The 17,219-nt window shown below is 50.5% G+C and overlaps 1 protein-coding gene and 1 non-coding gene across 2 annotated transcripts; one reads left to right on the top strand and one right to left on the bottom strand.

The window, feature by feature from the left end:
- Positions 1–126: 126 nt before the first annotated feature.
- Nelfb (negative elongation factor complex member B) lies at positions 127–16,603 on the top strand. Its single transcript, NM_001107817.3, is given in 13 exon segments — positions 127–447; positions 681–844; positions 1,004–1,103; positions 1,467–1,697; positions 4,788–4,973; positions 5,924–6,036; positions 6,861–6,963; positions 7,178–7,273; positions 7,682–7,824; positions 7,929–8,035; positions 15,156–15,297; positions 15,568–15,676; positions 15,871–16,603. Coding segments are annotated over 13 exon segments (1,896 nt in total). The 5' UTR covers positions 127–192; the 3' UTR covers positions 16,018–16,603.
- On the bottom strand, positions 2,872–2,976 carry Rnu6-136 (RNA, U6 small nuclear 136). Its single transcript, XR_015685034.1, has one exon. It is a non-coding gene; the product is annotated as a U6 spliceosomal RNA (small nuclear RNA).
- Positions 16,604–17,219: the final 616 nt, after the last annotated feature.

Genomic DNA, 17,219 nt, shown 5'->3' with positions numbered 1-17,219 from the left:
AATTTCCTAGCACTGGCGGCGGCCGGGGCTAGAGTTGCTTGATAATCCCGACCCCACCATTGTACCCAAGTCGCTGCCCGGAACCTGCGCGCGGCGGCGGCGTTTTCCCGGGGCCTATTGGCTGCTGGACCTAGACAGTCAAGGGCGGAAGTGGGAGGTGTGGGTCGGTGCAAGCAGCTCTGCTGACGCGATCTGGCCACACTGGAGGCGGCGGGCGAACGGGGCTTGGGTGGTCCTCGTGGCACCGTGGAAAGGACGTCTGGGGCTCCGTCAGCGTCCGCTACGGCTCCAGCAGAGCGCGGCGGGGATGGGGTACACAGCCGAGCGGCCGTCGGAGCCTCGGCCATGTTTGCGGGGCTCCAGGACCTGGGCGTGGCCAATGGCGAGGACCTGAAAGAGACCCTAACCAACTGCACCGAGCCTCTCAAGGCCATTGAGCAATTTCAGGTAGGCAGAAGGGACCGGGGCAGCTAGGGAAGCGGGACACAATTCGGTGCGCTCCCGATGCTTAGATGGAAGAACTAGAGGTTCTGAGCTAGGGACCCGCTGAGTAACTCTCGGCGTTTTTCCTTTCCCGCGGTTACCATGGCGGACCCGTTTACTCAGGGCATCCGAGGTGCCCGTGCTGATTTGGCTGCGGCCAAGCAAAATGCGTACGCGTTTACCCTTTGCTTCTCCAGACAGAGAATGGCGTGTTGCTGCCTTCCCTGCAGTCGGCCCTGCCCTTCTTGGATCTACACGGGACACCGCGGCTGGAGTTCCATCAGTCAGTGTTTGATGAGCTACGCGACAAACTGCTGGAACGAGTGTCAGCTATTGCCTCTGAGGGAAAGGCAGAGGAGAGGTGGGTCTCTACCAGGGAGCTGCTTATGTTTGTGAGTAGCATTTACGGTCTCCGTGGCTGCACAGCCCTACTTGTAGCTAGAACCTTGAATGTGTTTGAGAGACTCCCCTTCTCTGTATATTCTGCATGTGGAGAACACAACTGAGCAAGTCTTCGCAGGTACAAGAAGCTGGAAGACCTTCTGGAAAAGAGCTTTTCTCTGGTCAAGATGCCATCCCTACAGCCAGTGGTGATGTGTGTTATGAAACACTTGCCCAAGGTGAGAGCTGTGGAGCCAGCCCTTGTAGATCATGAGATTAGTACAGGCGGTTGGTTAGCTCTGGGAAAGTTTTATGAACTTGCTCCCTGGCAAACTCTGGGCACTTTCTCTGTATCATACACTTCCCCTGGTTGAGCCCAGTGGAAGCACATGTATCCCTTAAAGTGCTCTGTGGGTCTTTCCTGGGAAGAGGGTGGTGGAGATTCTGGATGTCTGAACTCACCTGCTAAGCATTGGAAGTCCTTCACAGGTTCTCCTCGATGTGGCTGGGCTCTAGAGGGTCTGTGGGCAACTGAGGCCTTGGTGGAGGAGTCTTGGCGACACAGGCAGCACTTGCAGGGAGCTGTGGTGTTTACTTTGTAGGTTCCTGAGAAGAAGCTGAAGCTGGTGATGGCTGACAAGGAGTTGTACCGGGCATGTGCTGTGGAAGTGAAGAGGCAGATCTGGCAAGATAACCAGGCTCTCTTTGGTGATGAAGTCTCACCACTGTTGAAGCAGTATATCCTAGAGAAGGAGAGTGCACTGTTCAGCACGGAGCTCTCTGTCCTGCACAACTTCTTCAGCCCTTCCCCCAAGACCAGGCGTCAGGGAGAGGTGAGAGGAAGGCAGGGTGTGCTCAGTGAGGCAAATGCCTGGCAGGAGTGTGGCCAGCCCTTCATTCCTTGCCTCTTCCCTGTGTGTGTTACTTAGTCTGTTTCTGTAAGCGTGAACTTATGTATGTAGCCTGGAAAAAGTTGGTTGGCAGAGGTTGAGGCAGGAGGATTGCTGTGAGTTTGAGGCCAGCCTGATCTCATCACAAAAAAAAAAAAAAAAGAAAAAAAAAGAAAAGAAAAACACTGAATTTAACTTTTTATCTATTATTCTTACCTCTTACTGATGTTGGCATAATTCTAAATTCAAATTTACCATAGTGGTTTCCTTATTTATTTTTGAGACAGGATCTTTCAATGTAACCCTGACTGGTCTGAAATTCCCTATATAGATTAGGCTGGCTTTGAACTCACAGAGATCCACCTGCCTCTGCTCCCAAGTGCTGGAATTAAAGGCGTGGGCACCATGTCTGGGTCATAAGTGACATCTTTAAAATGTTTTAAATTAATTTTAATTATTTCTTGATGTTTCCCTGTTTGTATACAACATGTGTGAGTATGTGCCCACAGAGGTCAGAGGTCAGATGCCCATGGGGCTGGACTCTGTGAACTGCCTGGTGGGGTGCTAGGGATTGGACCCAGCTCTTCTGGAAGAGCAGTGTGCTCACTCACCACTGGGCCATCTCTCTAGCCCATAAGCATCATCTTTTATGTTGAGAATTTATTTATTAAGTTACTTATCATGTATCTCTGTGAATGACCATGTTGTGTAGAGACCAAAAGACAACTTGCAGGAGTCTTTGTTTAGAGGCAGGGTTTCTCTGTGTAGCCCTGGGCGTCCTGTAACTCACTGTGTAGACCAGGCTGGCCTTGAACTCTGCCTGTCTCTACTTCTTGAGTACTGGGATTAAAAGCCTACACACCACCTCTGGCCATCTTGCCAGTTCTTAAGTCAAGATTTTGTAACTAGCTTACTTTACATTAACACTGTTTAGTAGAAAGATAAATTTATATAAATCATTCAAAAATTTCTACTGTCGGGGGGTTGGGGATTTAACTCAATGGTAGAGCGCTTGCCTAGCTCTGGGTTCGGTCCCCAGCTCCGAAAAGAAGGAAAAAGAAAAAAAAATTTCTAGTGTCTACTTTGACAAAAATAGATGAGCTTTTTTTTTTTTTTTTTAAATGCAGAATGCTTCTTGTATTTGTGTGTCATCCTTGCACAGGGGCCATGCTAACCTTCTCTGTGTTGTTCCAGTTTTAGTCTCTGTGCTGGGAGGGAGGAGGCAGAGGCAGGGGAAGTCACTGGGACTTGAGGGCCTGCAGATTTAGTGAGAGACCCTTTGTCACGTCAATAAAGTAGAGAGTGGGAGGGCAGAAGTGCACTGGGCTTGGGTACACAGTTTCGAGTTGTCTAGCTCCCAGTGGTACTCTGGCTTCTTCCTTGCTTCACCAAGCTCTTAGGTCCCCAGGCCTTCTTGACTTTCTGCTTCTGACTTTGACGTGTTAGGCCGCATAGGTCTCGGTCAGCCCAGTGTCTGCCCCGTGTTGACAGGGCCGTTTCTTACAGCCTCCAGGTTTCCTTTCCTTTCCTTTCATTCCTGTCTGGTTGGAGTTTATCACTCCTCATGTGAGCTTCCACAGCTGACACAATGGACACTTTCTTGATATTCTCCGTTGTCAGTTTCTGCAGATGAGTCTGATTTGTGGCACTTTGATGCTGGCCTGTTTCTCCTCTTGGAGACTTTGCAGACACTCTCAGTGCTCTGTGATTCTCCAACCCTGGGGACAGAGCTGGTGGATCACCTTACAGTCTTGGCTGTAGGTTAGCTGTCTTGCCTATGAGCAGGTGGTCCCTCTGTGTCAGGGTTAGAGTGTATCTGTGGTCTGTGCCCAGTGAATAGGAGAACTTTGGACCATCCACATGGCTCAGTGACAGGAACAGTGAAGATTTTGTTCCTGAGATGAAGATCCAGGTCAGTCCGAGAGTTCTTGGCAGGGGTCTTGGAGAGTGAAACAACAGACCAGCCACTGGCTCCTGCACTCTTCTACCTCCTCCCGCTGACCTCACTTCTTGTTGAGGCTAACCTGATGCCTTGGGCTTCCTGTGCTATCTTAACTCTGGACTTACCCTAAATGTCTCTTTGTACCATAGGCCTGAGACTCAGTTGACAGTGGTCAGTTAGTAGCTGAGTGAAAGTTCTTTATGTTGGTGAAGACTTTTTTTCTTCCCAAGACAGGGTTTGTCTGTGTAGTCTGAGCTGTCCTGGAACTCCCTCTAGACCAGGCTGGTCTTGACCTCAGAGATCCTGCCTGTCTCTGCCTCCTGAGTATTGGGATTAAAGGCACACCTATTCCCTAAACCCCCAGCTATTGGAGCTGGACTGTTTGGTTTGCTGTAGTTGGGTACATGTAAGGTGGGTGACACCTGCCAAAGGAACAGGCAGGTGCCCTTCATGGCCCTTGCCTAGAGTACAAGGTAAGGAAGAGCTGGGTGTCAGTGTTTATGGTTTAGTACTAGAAGACAGGAAAGCAGAGAGCCCAGTGTGGCCTGATAGGCGTTCACCTAGGCCCAAAGGCAGCAGCTGTGTAGCCAAGCATTCTGTGTTGGGCCCGTTCTTCAGATTGGTTCTCACCACTGCTTCTAGGATGAGTCACCTACCCCTTAACCTGACAGGTGAGTGCTTGAAGCACAGTAGATTGCAGACCCAGGGCTTTTTAGGATGTCCCTGGGATGAATGTGGATCTTTCACTTGGAGTAGTCAAAGCTGGCCCCCTAGAATATAGTGCCAGCATTTCATGACAGAGAAAGAAATATCTCATGGCCGAAACAGAGCGGCCAGCTCTGTATCCAGGCCTGGGGAACTTGTCCGTGTTGTGTTGTGCTTGGGTGGTGCTGGGCTTTTATGTTTTGTTTTAGTCTTTTGAGACACAGTCTTTTTATGTAACCTTGGCTGATCTGGAACTTGATCTGGAACGAGTTCCGGTCTGACTTAGAACTCAGATCCACCTACCTCTGTTTCCCAAGTGCTAGATATGTCCACCTTTCCTTGTCCCGGGGTGGGATTTTGGACTCCGTCTGTCTGTCTGCTCCTAGGTGGTGCAGAAGCTGACACAGATGGTAGGGAAGAACGTGAAGCTGTATGACATGGTGCTGCAGTTCCTGCGCACACTGTTCCTTCGGACCAGGAATGTGCACTACTGCACGCTACGAGCCGAGCTGCTGATGTCTTTGCATGACCTGGATGTCAGTGATATCTGCACCGTGGATCCCTGCCATAAGGTAGTGGTGCCTGCCTCCCTCTGCACTTCTCCTGCGCCCTTCTCCTCTGCACTCACCAACCTAGGAGTGGCTGCTGACCACGTGCGCCTAAGCTTGCTTCTCAGCTTGCCAGCTTTGTGCTCCTCAGCTCGACTGGGAGTGGATGAACAGGTCCTGCAGACACATGGTTGTCCTCCTGGTGCCTCCCTTGCAGTCCCTCTAGCCTTTGCTCTATAGCTGCAAGTGGCAGCAGGCCCTGAGACCATCTTCCTGTTGGGCTCCTGGTGTCTACTGCCGTAGAACCCTCAGGGCTTCTCACTGTCCAGTAGCAAAGTAATAAAGGAATGAGGTTTTCTGCACTCCCTCTATCCCCCACCAAGAACACAGGACACCTAAGACCACCTCATGGGTACATGGTGTGTTGCTTATCAAAGCCAGGCACTGAGCAGCACTACATATCTGCCATAACCTGTCCATCTGTCTGCCAGCCCTCCTTAGCTCCCTTCTAGGAAGAATAAATATGCCTCTCTCATGTGCTGTCCTGATCCTTAGTACTTTTGAGACCTAGGGAGACCTCCTGCTAGTCCTCATGAAAGCTCACTGGTGTCTCAGTCCTGTGCCATGTTGTCTCTGGGAATGTCTGGGAATGAGAACTGTTTGGTTTCCTTTGTTAATACCTGCCGATCGAGTGCACAGCAAATGGTCGTGTTGGCTGTCTAGGCCTGGAGACTGCTGCTGCCCCCCTTCGGCTACCCCTTTTCCTGATGGCCATTTTCTCTGTTCTCTCCAGGGACCCCTTTCGTTCTCTGCCCTGCGTTTGGCCTAGGCTGGGGTCTTGGCCCTGGGCTTGTGTTTATCTTTGCTTCTCTCCTGTATTTGGCCTTGTGGTTCCCACAGCCATTTGGGTAGTGGCAGTGGAGTGAGGAGGAATGAGTCTGTGTGTATCTAGACTGTCTATTTCCATCCCCTAGTTCACCTGGTGCCTGGATGCCTGCATCCGTGAGCGGTTTGTGGACAGCAAACGAGCCCGAGAGCTGCAGGGATTCCTTGATGGTGTGAAGAAGGGCCAGGAACAAGTTTTGGGGTGAGAGCTTTTTAAGGACCCTACCCTTTGATCCCTAAACAGACATCAGTGGGGCTTGCTGTTCACCTTTGGCAGTTGGAGCCTGTTCTGGTATATTTGGGATGCTCATCCTTGGTACTAGGCCCATTGTTAACAGGGTGCTAACACATCACTTGGAATGAGCCTCAGTAGCAAGAGAATCCATGCCTGTGCCTGGAGTTTGAGGCCTGCTATTCCCGAGGCAGCACAGGGAGCTGAGTCAGGGAGGGGCTGCTGTCTGTGGCAAGTTAGGTGTGAGCTTAGGCTGGGTTAGGTACTCCAGCCTGATTCCCAGCATCCTTTGCCTGGCGTGAAGATGTTGTGGCTGCCACGGCCTTGCCACATTTCTTTATTATATTCTCCACTCACTGGCTAAGCCTACAGTTGAAGCCAGGGGTTTGTTCTGTTTTGAGACAGGATCTTCTTGATTTGTGGCCAAGCTGACCTGAGAATCACTGTGTAGACCAGGCTGGCCTCAAACTCATCATGAGTTTCTCTCTCCTGAATGCTAGGATTAAAGTCATGTATCATCGTTGCTTGCCCCGACTCAGGGTCTTTCAATCAGGGTCTGGATTTAGTGTGTTGAGGGTTAATTTTTTTTCTTTAACTTTGTAGATTAGAAGATCTTTGAGTAAGTTAGGGGGTAAGTTATGAATTCAGTACACAGAGAGGCTGGCTATCTGGGGTCAGTCCCCAAGCCCTTGCATCCCAGTCTGTGGCTGTCCCTTTAGTGCGTCTGGCACTGTGGCTATTAGAAACAGAGTAACCAGGTTCCTCAATTTATATCAAGGTCTGATTCCTTCCAGGGACTTGTCTATGATCCTGTGCGACCCTTTTGCCATCAACACTCTGTCCCTGAGCACCATCAGGCACTTGCAGGAGCTGGTTAGCCAGGAGACCCTGCCCAGGGTGAGCATAGTCATGGCTGCTGACTGCGCAAAGCACAGACTGTCACTTGTAAAGTTGGGTTTTTCTCCATAGGTGGGTATCGGCACATGGGTGCCTTATGATCACACACTCCTAGGGTCTTGGCTCTGGAAAGCAGAGAGCCTGCTTTGCCCAGTGAGACCAGAGGATGGCATGGTCCCTGGGAGCCCTTGCCGATGCCTCTGTGTTCTTTCAGGACAGTCCCGACCTCCTCCTCCTCCTTAGGCTGCTGGCACTGGGCCAAGGTGCATGGGACTTAATAGACAGCCAGGTCTTCAAGGAGCCCAAGATGGTATGAGGCCCGGGTCCTCCTTTCTGCTAAATTATGGGAGTGCAAGGGTGGGGGCCTTCTGGTAGCACAACTCTACTCCTAGAGTCATTTTTAGGGGAGCTCCCATCAAGGGTGTTTGGGTGTCTTGGTGGACTAGCTGCAGGGTAGAAGCTATTCTATGGGGCTGGGATCCAGATGGGGCTTTGCAGGTGCAGCCATGATGGGGGCATTCAAGAATATAGCAGTAGACATGAATCTCAGGAAACAGGAAGGAGGGATTTGGGGGCCCAATGTCCAAGAAATGTGAGTTTGAGGCAAGTGTATTGGGTGGATAAGGGCTAGATGTACATGGCTGAGTGGGTTAGGGTGTCTGCTGAGAGCAGCCAGGCGCACTGGGACCTTAATGGACTCAGACATTCCTTCTGCCAGGAGGCAGAGCTCATCACCAAGTTCCTGCCGATGCTCATGTCCTTCGTGGTGGATGACTACACTTTCAACGTAGATCAGAAGCTTCCAGCTGAGGAGAAAGCCCCAGTCACATATCCCAACACGCTTCCTGAAAGCTTCACCAAGTAGGACTCCAGGGCAGGGTTTGGGGGAGGCACTCGAGTGGAGCTGACAGGGAAGTTGCTGCTGGCAGGCTGACTCTTGGAAGACCATGGCTTCTCTCATGCAGGTTTCTGCAGGAGCAGCGCATGGCTTGTGAGGTGGGACTGTACTACGTTCTACACATCACCAAGCAGAGAAACAAGAATGCTCTCCTGCGCCTGCTGCCTGGTCTTGGTGAGTTCTGATGGCTGTGCTCCCCTGCCACCTGTCTGCTGAGCTCTGCCAACTATCTTCTGCCTTTATCTCCAACTCCCATAGCTTGATTTCTGTGTTTGTAATTTACCTCAGTAGACACTCGGTGTGCATGCTTGTAAAGCAGGCTGGGCTCTGTTTCAGAGATGCCAGTGGGTCTTGTGATTTCCTACAGCAGGGATTCAGACTTCTACAGCCAGGTGTGGTGTGCATGTCCTTCACTCCAGCACTCAGGAGGCAGAGGGAGGCAGAGCTCTGAGAGTTCAAGATAAGCTTGGTCTATATAGTCAGTTCTCCCACCTTTATGTGGGTTCCAGGAAATCAACTCGAGTCCCCAGACTTGGATAGCCTTTCTCACTGAGCCATCTCACCAGCCCTCTTGTTTAGGTTGTCCAGAAAGACCAAGGCTACGTAGACAGACCCTGTTTTAAAACAAAACATAAAACACCTTTTGTCTTAGTTAGGGTTTTACTGCTGTGAACAGACACCATGACCAAGGAAGTCTTATAAAGGACAACATTTAATTGTTGTCAGGTTCAGAGGTTCAGTCCATTATCATCAAGGCAGGAACATGGCAGCATCCAGGTACAGGAGGAGCTGAGAGTTCTACATCTTCATCTGAAGGCTGCTAGCGGAACACTGACTTCCTGGCAGCTAGGACTAGTGTATTAAAGCCCACACCCACAGTGACACACTTATTTCAACAAGGCTATACCTCCTAAAAGTGCCAGCCACTCCCTGAGCCAAACCTATACAAACCATCACATTCCACTCCCTGGCCCCCATAGGTGTGTTCAAACATATGAGTCTCTGGGGCCACACCTAAACATAGCATAATGCAAAACACAAATAGTCCAACTTCCAGAGCCCCAGTCTAGAGCAGTCTCAACAGTGTTCAAGTCTCTTCTGAGATCCATCCAAGCCCTTAACTGTAGTCCCCCAAGCAAGACAGGAAGCCAGCTGGGCAAACTCCAAACTCTGCATCTCCATGTCTGATGTCAAAGCAACCTTCAGATCTCCACCTCCTTTTGCATCTCTGTTGACTGCAACAAACTTCTTTTCTGGGCTCATTCCACTCCCTGTTAGCAGCTTTCCTCAGCAGATAGCTCACGGCTCTGGCATCTCAAACATCTTGGGGTCTCCAAGGCAGCTTCAGTGTTAGAGCTTCTTGTTTCAATGTCTGGGATTCACACATGATCTTCTGGGCTCCTCCAAAGGGCTGGCATCACTTCTCCAGCTCTGCCCTCTGTCGGACTCTAAGCTCAGGCTGATCCACTCCACTGCTGCTGCTGTTCTTGGTGATCATCCCATGGCACTGGCATCTCCATACACGGAGGTCTTCCACTGCACCTAGGCTTCACCAGTACCCTCTCCTAGGCTCTCTTCATGGTGCCAAGCCTCACTCCTTTGCATGACACCTTCAGTCCTGGGTCATCAACTGCAACTGAGGCTGTACCAATGACCTTCCGTGGCCTCTCACAGTGCCAAGCCTCAGCTGCTCTTCATGACCCCTTCATGCTTCAAACCAGTACCACCTGGGTGACTCTTACACATTACCAAATACAGCTGCCGCATGAGGTGCAACCTTTGCTATCTCTGGAACACAGGATCTGTGTGCTCTCAGAAAATCTTCCCAGATTTTATCTCAGTGATACTGGTCTCTTCTTAATTACTGCTAATTTTTTTCCCATCTTTTTTTTAAAATATTTATTTATTTATTTTATTTATATGAGTATACTGCAGCTGTCTTCAGACACACCAGAGGAGGGCATCGGATCCCATTACAGACGGTTGTGAGCCACCATGTGGTTCTGGGAATTGAACTCAGGACCTCTGGAAGAGCAGTCAGTGCTCTTAACCGCTGAGCCATCTCTCCAGCCTCTATTTTTTCCATCTTTATTAACTTGAGTATTTCTTATTTACATTTCAATTGTTATTCCCCTTCCCGGTTTCCGGGCCAACATCCCCCTAACCCCTCCCCCTATTGCTAATTTTTTAACTCCAGCTAACCAGCATCAATTGTCCCAGTAGTTTCCTTCTCCTTTTGACTATAAAGTCAGAGACACATGGCTGAAGCTTCCAAAATCTGCTGCTTGCTGGGGCTAGACCATGACCCCCTTGTTATATTACATCATCACCAGCTTTCTGTTTTCTAACTCCTTCACTGACAGTGTGGCTGTCCTGGAACTTGCTCTGTAGACTTACCTTGAACTCAGAGATCTACAAGGCTTTGCCTCCTGGGATTAAAGGTGTGTGGTACCTGCACCTGAATTTAGCTGAGTGAGATCTTACCACTCCCTTAATTCAATTTAATATCCTTGAACACAGGATTCAGCTCCATTTCACTTCCTGGTGCTCCTTTAATACTCAAACCATATATTTTGTATTCTTCCTTTCTAAGCTTGCTATGCTTATTCAAAACGCTCTTCATGAGACTTAACCATAGATCAAAGTCTATGATGGACATTTCTGAGACTTCCTTTGTCAATGCAATTAATTTGATTCTCTTCACCTTAGCCCCAGGTACACTCTTCAGACAAGGGCAAAAAACCAGCCACATACTGTTCTTCACCAAATACTACAAAAACAGTCTCTAGACCACATAGTGAAGTTCTTTTCCACTGAAACCTCTTGGGCTTGGTCTGCATAGTTCAAATCCCTCACAGCAACAAAATCTTTCCATATTTCTACTAGGATGGCTCATTAGGCCCCACTTAAACATCCCATGGTTTTTCAAATCCAAAGTCCCTTCAATCCACATTCTTCCAAACAGAAACATGGTCAGGCTTATCACAACAATACCCCACTCCTGGTACCAACTTCTGTCCTAGTTAGGAATTTAGTGCTGCGAACAGACACCAGGACCAAACCTATACAAACCATCACACCTTTATTTTGTTTTAATTGAAAAAAAAAAAAGTAAAACTCCTTGGGTCTTCTTATCCAAGGAGACCTTCCCCCAGGTGCCTGGGATGGCACAAGCTTAAAACCAGGAAGTTTTGAGTGGGCTCTTTAAAGTAAAAACAGGGCCATAGTGAGGTTCTATGATGGTACTAGATTGTTAGGGAATGGCTTTGTGTACTGTGTATTCAGATGCTGATTTCTCAGTTCTGAGACCTGGTTTCAGTTTGGATTTTGATATTGTCATTAATTATGAAGCATTTCCTGACTCAATGTTCTATAAAACATTTTTCTCAGTCATCTTGATTCCTCAGTAAAGAGCTCATCAGTCTATAGCTATCAGGAGCGAACAATTCAGGAATTCCAGTCCCAGTGAGGGAGTCCCATCGGAGGGGGTCAGGATGGGAGGGCTGTGGAGCAGGAGCAGTGAGGGTGAGGTAAGGTGGCAGATGATGGCACAAGAGGTTGGAAAATAGGTTGGGAAATAGGCCAGGTCAGCATAGTTGGGTTAGAATAGATTAGCATCTGCTCCGCTTAGTGCCTGAACCTTTTAATTCACCACATCTCTGTGTCGTGGTTGGAGAGCAAGGGTGAACCTAGAAAAGCCCTGTATGTTTACCTGTATTTTTACCACCTAAGGCTGCAGGCTTTATTGGGAAGAACTGCCTCAGGGGCACCCTGTTGCTCTGATGACGGGCTGACTCTCCTTTGTTTAGAGGATGGTGCATAAAGATGGAGGTTCTCCTCTTCCTCTGCTTCCTCCTCTTCCTCTGCTTCCTCCTCTTTCTTCTCTTCCTCTTCCTCCTCTTCCTCTGCTTCCTCCTCTTCCTCCTCTTCCTCTGCTTCCTCCTCTTCCTCTGCTTCCTCCTCTTCCTCTGCTTCCTCCTCTTTCTTCTCTTCCTCTTCCTCCTCTTCCTCTGCTTCCTCCTCTTCCTCCTCTTCCTCTGCTTCCTCCTCTTCCTCCTCTTCCTCTGCTTCCTCCTCTTCCTCTGCTTCCTCCTCTTTCTTCTCTTCCTCTTCCTCCTCTTCCTCTGCTTCCTCTGCTTCCTCCTCTTCCTCCTCTTCCTCCTCTTCCTCTGCTTCCTCCTCTTCCTCTGCTTCCTCCTCTTTCTTCTCTTCCTCTTCCTCCTCTTCCTCTGCTTCCTCCTCTTCCTCCTCTTCCTCCTCTTCCTCCTCTTCCTCTGCTTCCTCCTCTTCCTCTGCTTCCTCCTCTTTCTTCTCTTCCTCTTCCTCCTCTTCCTCTGCTTCCTCCTCTTCCTCCTCTTCCTCTTCCTCTGCTTCCTCCTCTTCCTCCTCTTCCTCCTCTTCCTCCTCTTCCTCTGCTTCCTCCTCTTCCTCTGCTTCCTCCTCTTCCTCCTCTTCCTCTGCTTCCTCCTCTTCCTCTGCTTCCTCCTCTTCCTCTGCTTCCTCCTCTTTCTTCTCTTCCTCTTCCTCCTCTTCCTCTGCTTCCTCCTCTTCCTCCTCTTCCTCCTCTTCCTCTGCTTCCTCCTCTTCCTCTGCTTCCTCCTCTTCCTCTGCTTCCTCCTCTTTCTTCTCTTCCTCTTCCTCCTCTTCCTCTGCTTCCTCCTCTTCCTCTGCTTCCTCCTCTTCCTCTGCTTCCTCCTCTTTCTTCTCTTCCTCTTCCTCCTCTTCCTCTGCTTCCTCCTCTTCCTCTGCTTCCTCTTTCTTCTCTTCCTCTTCCTCCTCTTCCTCTGCTTCCTCCTCTTCCTCTGCTTCCTCCTCTTCCTCTGCTTCCTCCTCTTCCTCCTCTTCCTCTTCCTCTGCTTCCTCCTCTTCCTCTGCTTCCTCCTCTTCCTCTACTTCCTCCTCCTTTTCTTCCTCCTTCCTGTTCCTCCTCTTCCTCCTTCTCTTCTTCCTCCTCCTCCTCCTCTTCTTCTTCTCTTCTTTTCATTCTTTCTTCTTTTTTGGTTTTTCAAGATACAGAGTGTCATTATATAGCCCAGGCTGGCCTTGGACTCCTAGAGATCCACCTGCCCTTCCTCCTGAGTGCTGAGATTAACGGCGTGCATGTGCCTGGCACTGAGTGCGGACTGATCTTGCCTCCTTCACCTTCCAGCTGCTGCCACTGCAGGTGATACTACCATTGCCCAGCTATGTTCAGTACAGCGCTGGATTCTGCGGCCAGAACAGAGACAGCAGAAAAACTCACCTTTTTTCAGATTTATTTATTTATTATACATGAGTACACTGTCGCTGTCTTCATGCACACCCGAAGAGGGCATGGGATCCCACAGATGGTTGTGAGCCACCATGTGGTTGCTGGGAATTGAACTCAGGCCCTCTGGAAGAACAGTCAGTGCTTAACCACTCAGTCATCTCTCCAGCCCAAGTCTTCTACTTTTTTATTGTATGTTTAATTTTCTGGTTTTTTGTTCGTTTTGTTTTGTGTGTATTTTGTTTGTTTTTGAGACCCAGTCTCAATATGTAGCCCTGGCTGTCCTGGAACTCACTATAGACCAGGCTGGGCTCAAACTCACAGAGATCTGCCTGCCTCTACCTCCTGAGTGAACCACCAAGTCCCAGTAAGAGTTTATTTTTTATTTTATGAGTGTTTTGCCTAGAGGTATGTAAGTGTTCCAGGTGTGTTGAGTGTCCACTGAGTCCAGAAGAGGCTTGAGATCCCTGGATCTGGAGTTACAGACGGCTGTGAGTCACCATGTAGGTGTTAGTGATTGAACCTGGGTCCTCTGCCTGAGCATGCAGTGCTTCTAACCATTGAGCCATCTCCAGTATTGAGAGAATCATTTTGACTCAGTTTCTCTTGGTGGGGAGGACATTGTAGAGCACAGCAGAGCAAGCATGTGGCAGAAGCTTCTCAGGCAGGCCAGGAGCAGAGTGTAACTGGGGTCAGGACACGTACATTCTTCCCATCCCTGCTCTGAGTGACCTGGTTCCAGCAGCCAGGTCTCACCCCCTTCAGAATACCACCAGCACCTGGGCACCAAGTGTTCAGAAAGTGAGCCTGCAGGCGGTCTCCATTCAGACCATAACCCTCATCTGAACAGCTTAGTAGGCATCTCTACCCCCCCCCCCCCAAAAAAAAAGATGATTTTAAAAACCAAGCAGGAGGGGCTGGAGAGATGCTCAGTGGTTAAGAGCACTGCCTGCTCTTCCAGAGGCCCTGAGTTCAATTCCAGCAACCACATGGTGGCTCACAACCGTCTGTAATGGGATCCGATGCCCTCTTCTGGTGTCTGAAGACAGCGACTGTGTACTCCCATACACAGAATAAATAAATTTAAAAAACAAAACAGGGGTTGGGGATTTAGCTCAGTGGTAGAGCGCTTGCCTAGGAAGCACAAGGCCCTGGGTTCGGTCCCCAGCTCAGAAAAAAAGAACCAAAAATGGGTAGTGGGTGAGTCCTGTGTCTCGGCAGGGTGTTATGGGCTCCAGTCAGGATTTAAGGTTCTGTCCCACTGCCTGCCCACTTGCCTTTCAGGTGTCACAGCACCTCAGCCTCTGGGTGATGATTCCACGAATGACCAGGCAGGTCATTAAGTGACTGAGATTCATCCAGTCTCTTCTCAGTAGTACTCCCAGAACACTTGAATATCCCTGAGGTGTTCCAGCTTCTCAGTGAGGTCAAGTGGCATCAATTGGGTCTGCCATCAAAATCTGCTCTGTTGTCAGGAGGAGTGAGGGTCCCAAGGCTGTCTATACTGTGTTCATCCTTCCTGAGAGAAGGTCTGGCTGGGATCCTGTGCTCTTGTTGAGTGCCTGCTGTCTAGGTGCCCTGTGAGGTCCCCCCGTGGCAGCACTGCCCGCCCGTGGCAGCAGGTCTCTCCATGCCCTGGGTGCGAGCAGCACACAGCACACATTAGTTGCTTGGCCACCTCATCTGCTGTGCTTTGATGTCCTCAAACAGGGAGTTTGCAGTGCTCCTCTGTGTTTACCTGAGACGTCCTCTGGACGGTTTGGCAGAATTCTCTCTGGGCCATACTCTTATGCCTCTGCATATCTCAGTTGTTCGTCTGGGGGCCTTCTCTCCATGGAGGCTAATTCAGACCAGAGTCCCTGGGTGGGGCAGAGCCCCCCTCTCCTCACACTCTAGCTGTGGTCTTGCTTCCCTGATGAGAGCCACAGACCACCTATGCACTTGAGCTGGTCAGCTCCCTGCTCACCTGGGTCCTGTTCAGAACTTGGGACAAAGAGAGTCCCTGAGGGCAGAGGCCAGAGGCCGAGCCACCCTGTTTGTTTACAGTGGAAACCTTTGGTGACCTGGCCTTCAGTGACATCTTCCTCCACCTGCTCACTGGGAGTCTGGCGCTGTTGGCTGATGAATTTGCCCTGGAGGACTTCTGCAGCAGCCTCTTTGATGGCTTCTTCCTCACTGCCTCTCCCAGGTAGGACACACATTTCCTGCCAGTTCTCGTGTTTGGCAGCTTGGGAAGGGAGTTGTGGCCCCATCCTGCTTAAGGACCACAGGTGGGTCTTTGAACACTGAGACCTGTGCTAGACTGAGGAGTTCCTGAAGGAGCTTGCGGATGAGGCAGGGTCCGTTCTGATGTACCTCTAGGTAGAGTGGTAAAGCTGAAGGCAGCAGGTGGGTGCTGGGTTGTGCCTGGGAGTGAAGTAGGTGTCACACCATCTCCAGCTCCACTGATCTCTCCCAGGAAGGACAATGTACACCGCCATGTGCTGAGGCTTCTCCTTCACTTGCATGCGAGAGTGGCCCCTTCCAAGCTGGAGGCGTTGCAGAAGGCGCTGGAGCCCACGGGCCAGGTGCGTATCACCAGTTCCTCCTCAGAGGCCATTGTTCTGTGGATGTGCTTGGCCAGTCCAGCTGTGGCATGGTGCTCTTGGTGCGTACTGTGATGGTGTTCCTCATGATTGGTCTTGCCTGTGGGTTCACTCCTCCATGTAGGCTCAGGCAGGCCATCTGCCCTATGGCATGCCCATGTCTGCTTTTCCCACAGAGCGGGGAGGCTGTGAAGGAGCTCTACTCCCAGCTTGGTGAGAAGTTGGAGCAGTTGGACCATCGGAAGCCCAGTCCTCCCCAAGCTGCAGAGACCCCCGCACTGGAGCTGCCTCTTCCCAGTGTGCCTGCTCCAGCCGCACTGTGACGCTCTGGGGAACTGTCTGACGGGCGTGCCCTGATGGAAGGGCACCCTAGTTGGCCAGGGTGTAGGCTGAGCCGAGAGGGCTGTTCCTTGGCAAGGTACCTCCTCCTCTGAGTTGCTGCCAGGAGCTGGTCCCAAAAGGTCTCGATAGTCTCCTTGTACATCAAAGGGGGCCCATGATGGCATGGTGGGACTTGGCCCCTGCTTGACCCTGGCAGAGGTGGATGGTGGTTGGGATATAGGGAAAGCAGTGGGCAAAGGCCTGACTGACATTCAGTCTGGACAAAGTCCAAGGAGAAAGGAATGCTGGGTTCACCAAAGCAGGTGCCGGGCCTGATGTCTCAAGCACAGGAGTGGTGTCCTCCATGGAAGCCAGGTGGAGAGTCTGCAGCAGGCCTGAGCCTGGTTATAGCAGTGCACAGTCCATGCTGACTGATCTGTAGGCAAAGCTCTGCCCTGCAGCTCCCTGCTTCAGTTTACCTTTGCAATAGAAGCAGATCCTCCAGCTACGTGTTTTAGCCTTCGAGTAGGGACTTTGGGTGTACACATTGATGGTTCCACTTACGTGAATAAAGCACGTTTTGATAAATCTGTGGTGAGGATTCTGTTCTCCTGGGACTGGCTTCAGCGGTGGATGCAGGGACTTTCTTTATCCCCCCCCCCCCCTTTTTTTTAATCTTAGGTCTCACTACATGTCTCTGACTGGCCTGAACTCACTGTGTAGACGAGGCTGGCCTTGAACTTGGAGAGATCCTGTTTTTGCTTTCCACATGGTATGAGCTACCATGGCAAGAGGGAGTAAGGTTCTTCTGAAGAGTCCGTGCTTTGGCCTCTGGGCCTGGCAACCCTGTCCTGAGGAACCTGGTTTAGGGCCTCTCAGAGTGCCTTGGTCTCTGTGTGCAGTCTCACCCCTTCCAAAATGAGGGATACAAATCCCTAGGAGGACGAAGGACAAGCCCTAGGTCAGAGTGATTCTGAACATCAGACTTCACAGCCCAGTGGCAGCTTAGACATCCTGGGTGGCACTGGGTGTCCTATACCCTTCAAGACAGGAACACCAGAGCACTGAACAGGGACGCTGTCAGGCCTAACGAAAGCTCTGTTACTGTGATGGGATCAGGCAGGTGTGGGTGTTTGCAGGGCCCAGGCTGGCCTAGCTTTTCCCAGGTGTGAATGAATGGTATGTCCTCTGACTGAATGAGGCT

The sequence above is a fragment of the Rattus norvegicus genome, chromosome 3 (genome assembly GCF_021556685.1).
Source record: "Rattus norvegicus strain SHRSP/BbbUtx chromosome 3, alternate assembly SHRSP_T2T, whole genome shotgun sequence".
In the NCBI taxonomy this organism is placed as follows: Eukaryota; Metazoa; Chordata; class Mammalia; order Rodentia; family Muridae; genus Rattus; species Rattus norvegicus.
Note: the sequence above shows the minus strand (reverse complement) of the source record. Positions and strands in the feature narration are given on the sequence as shown.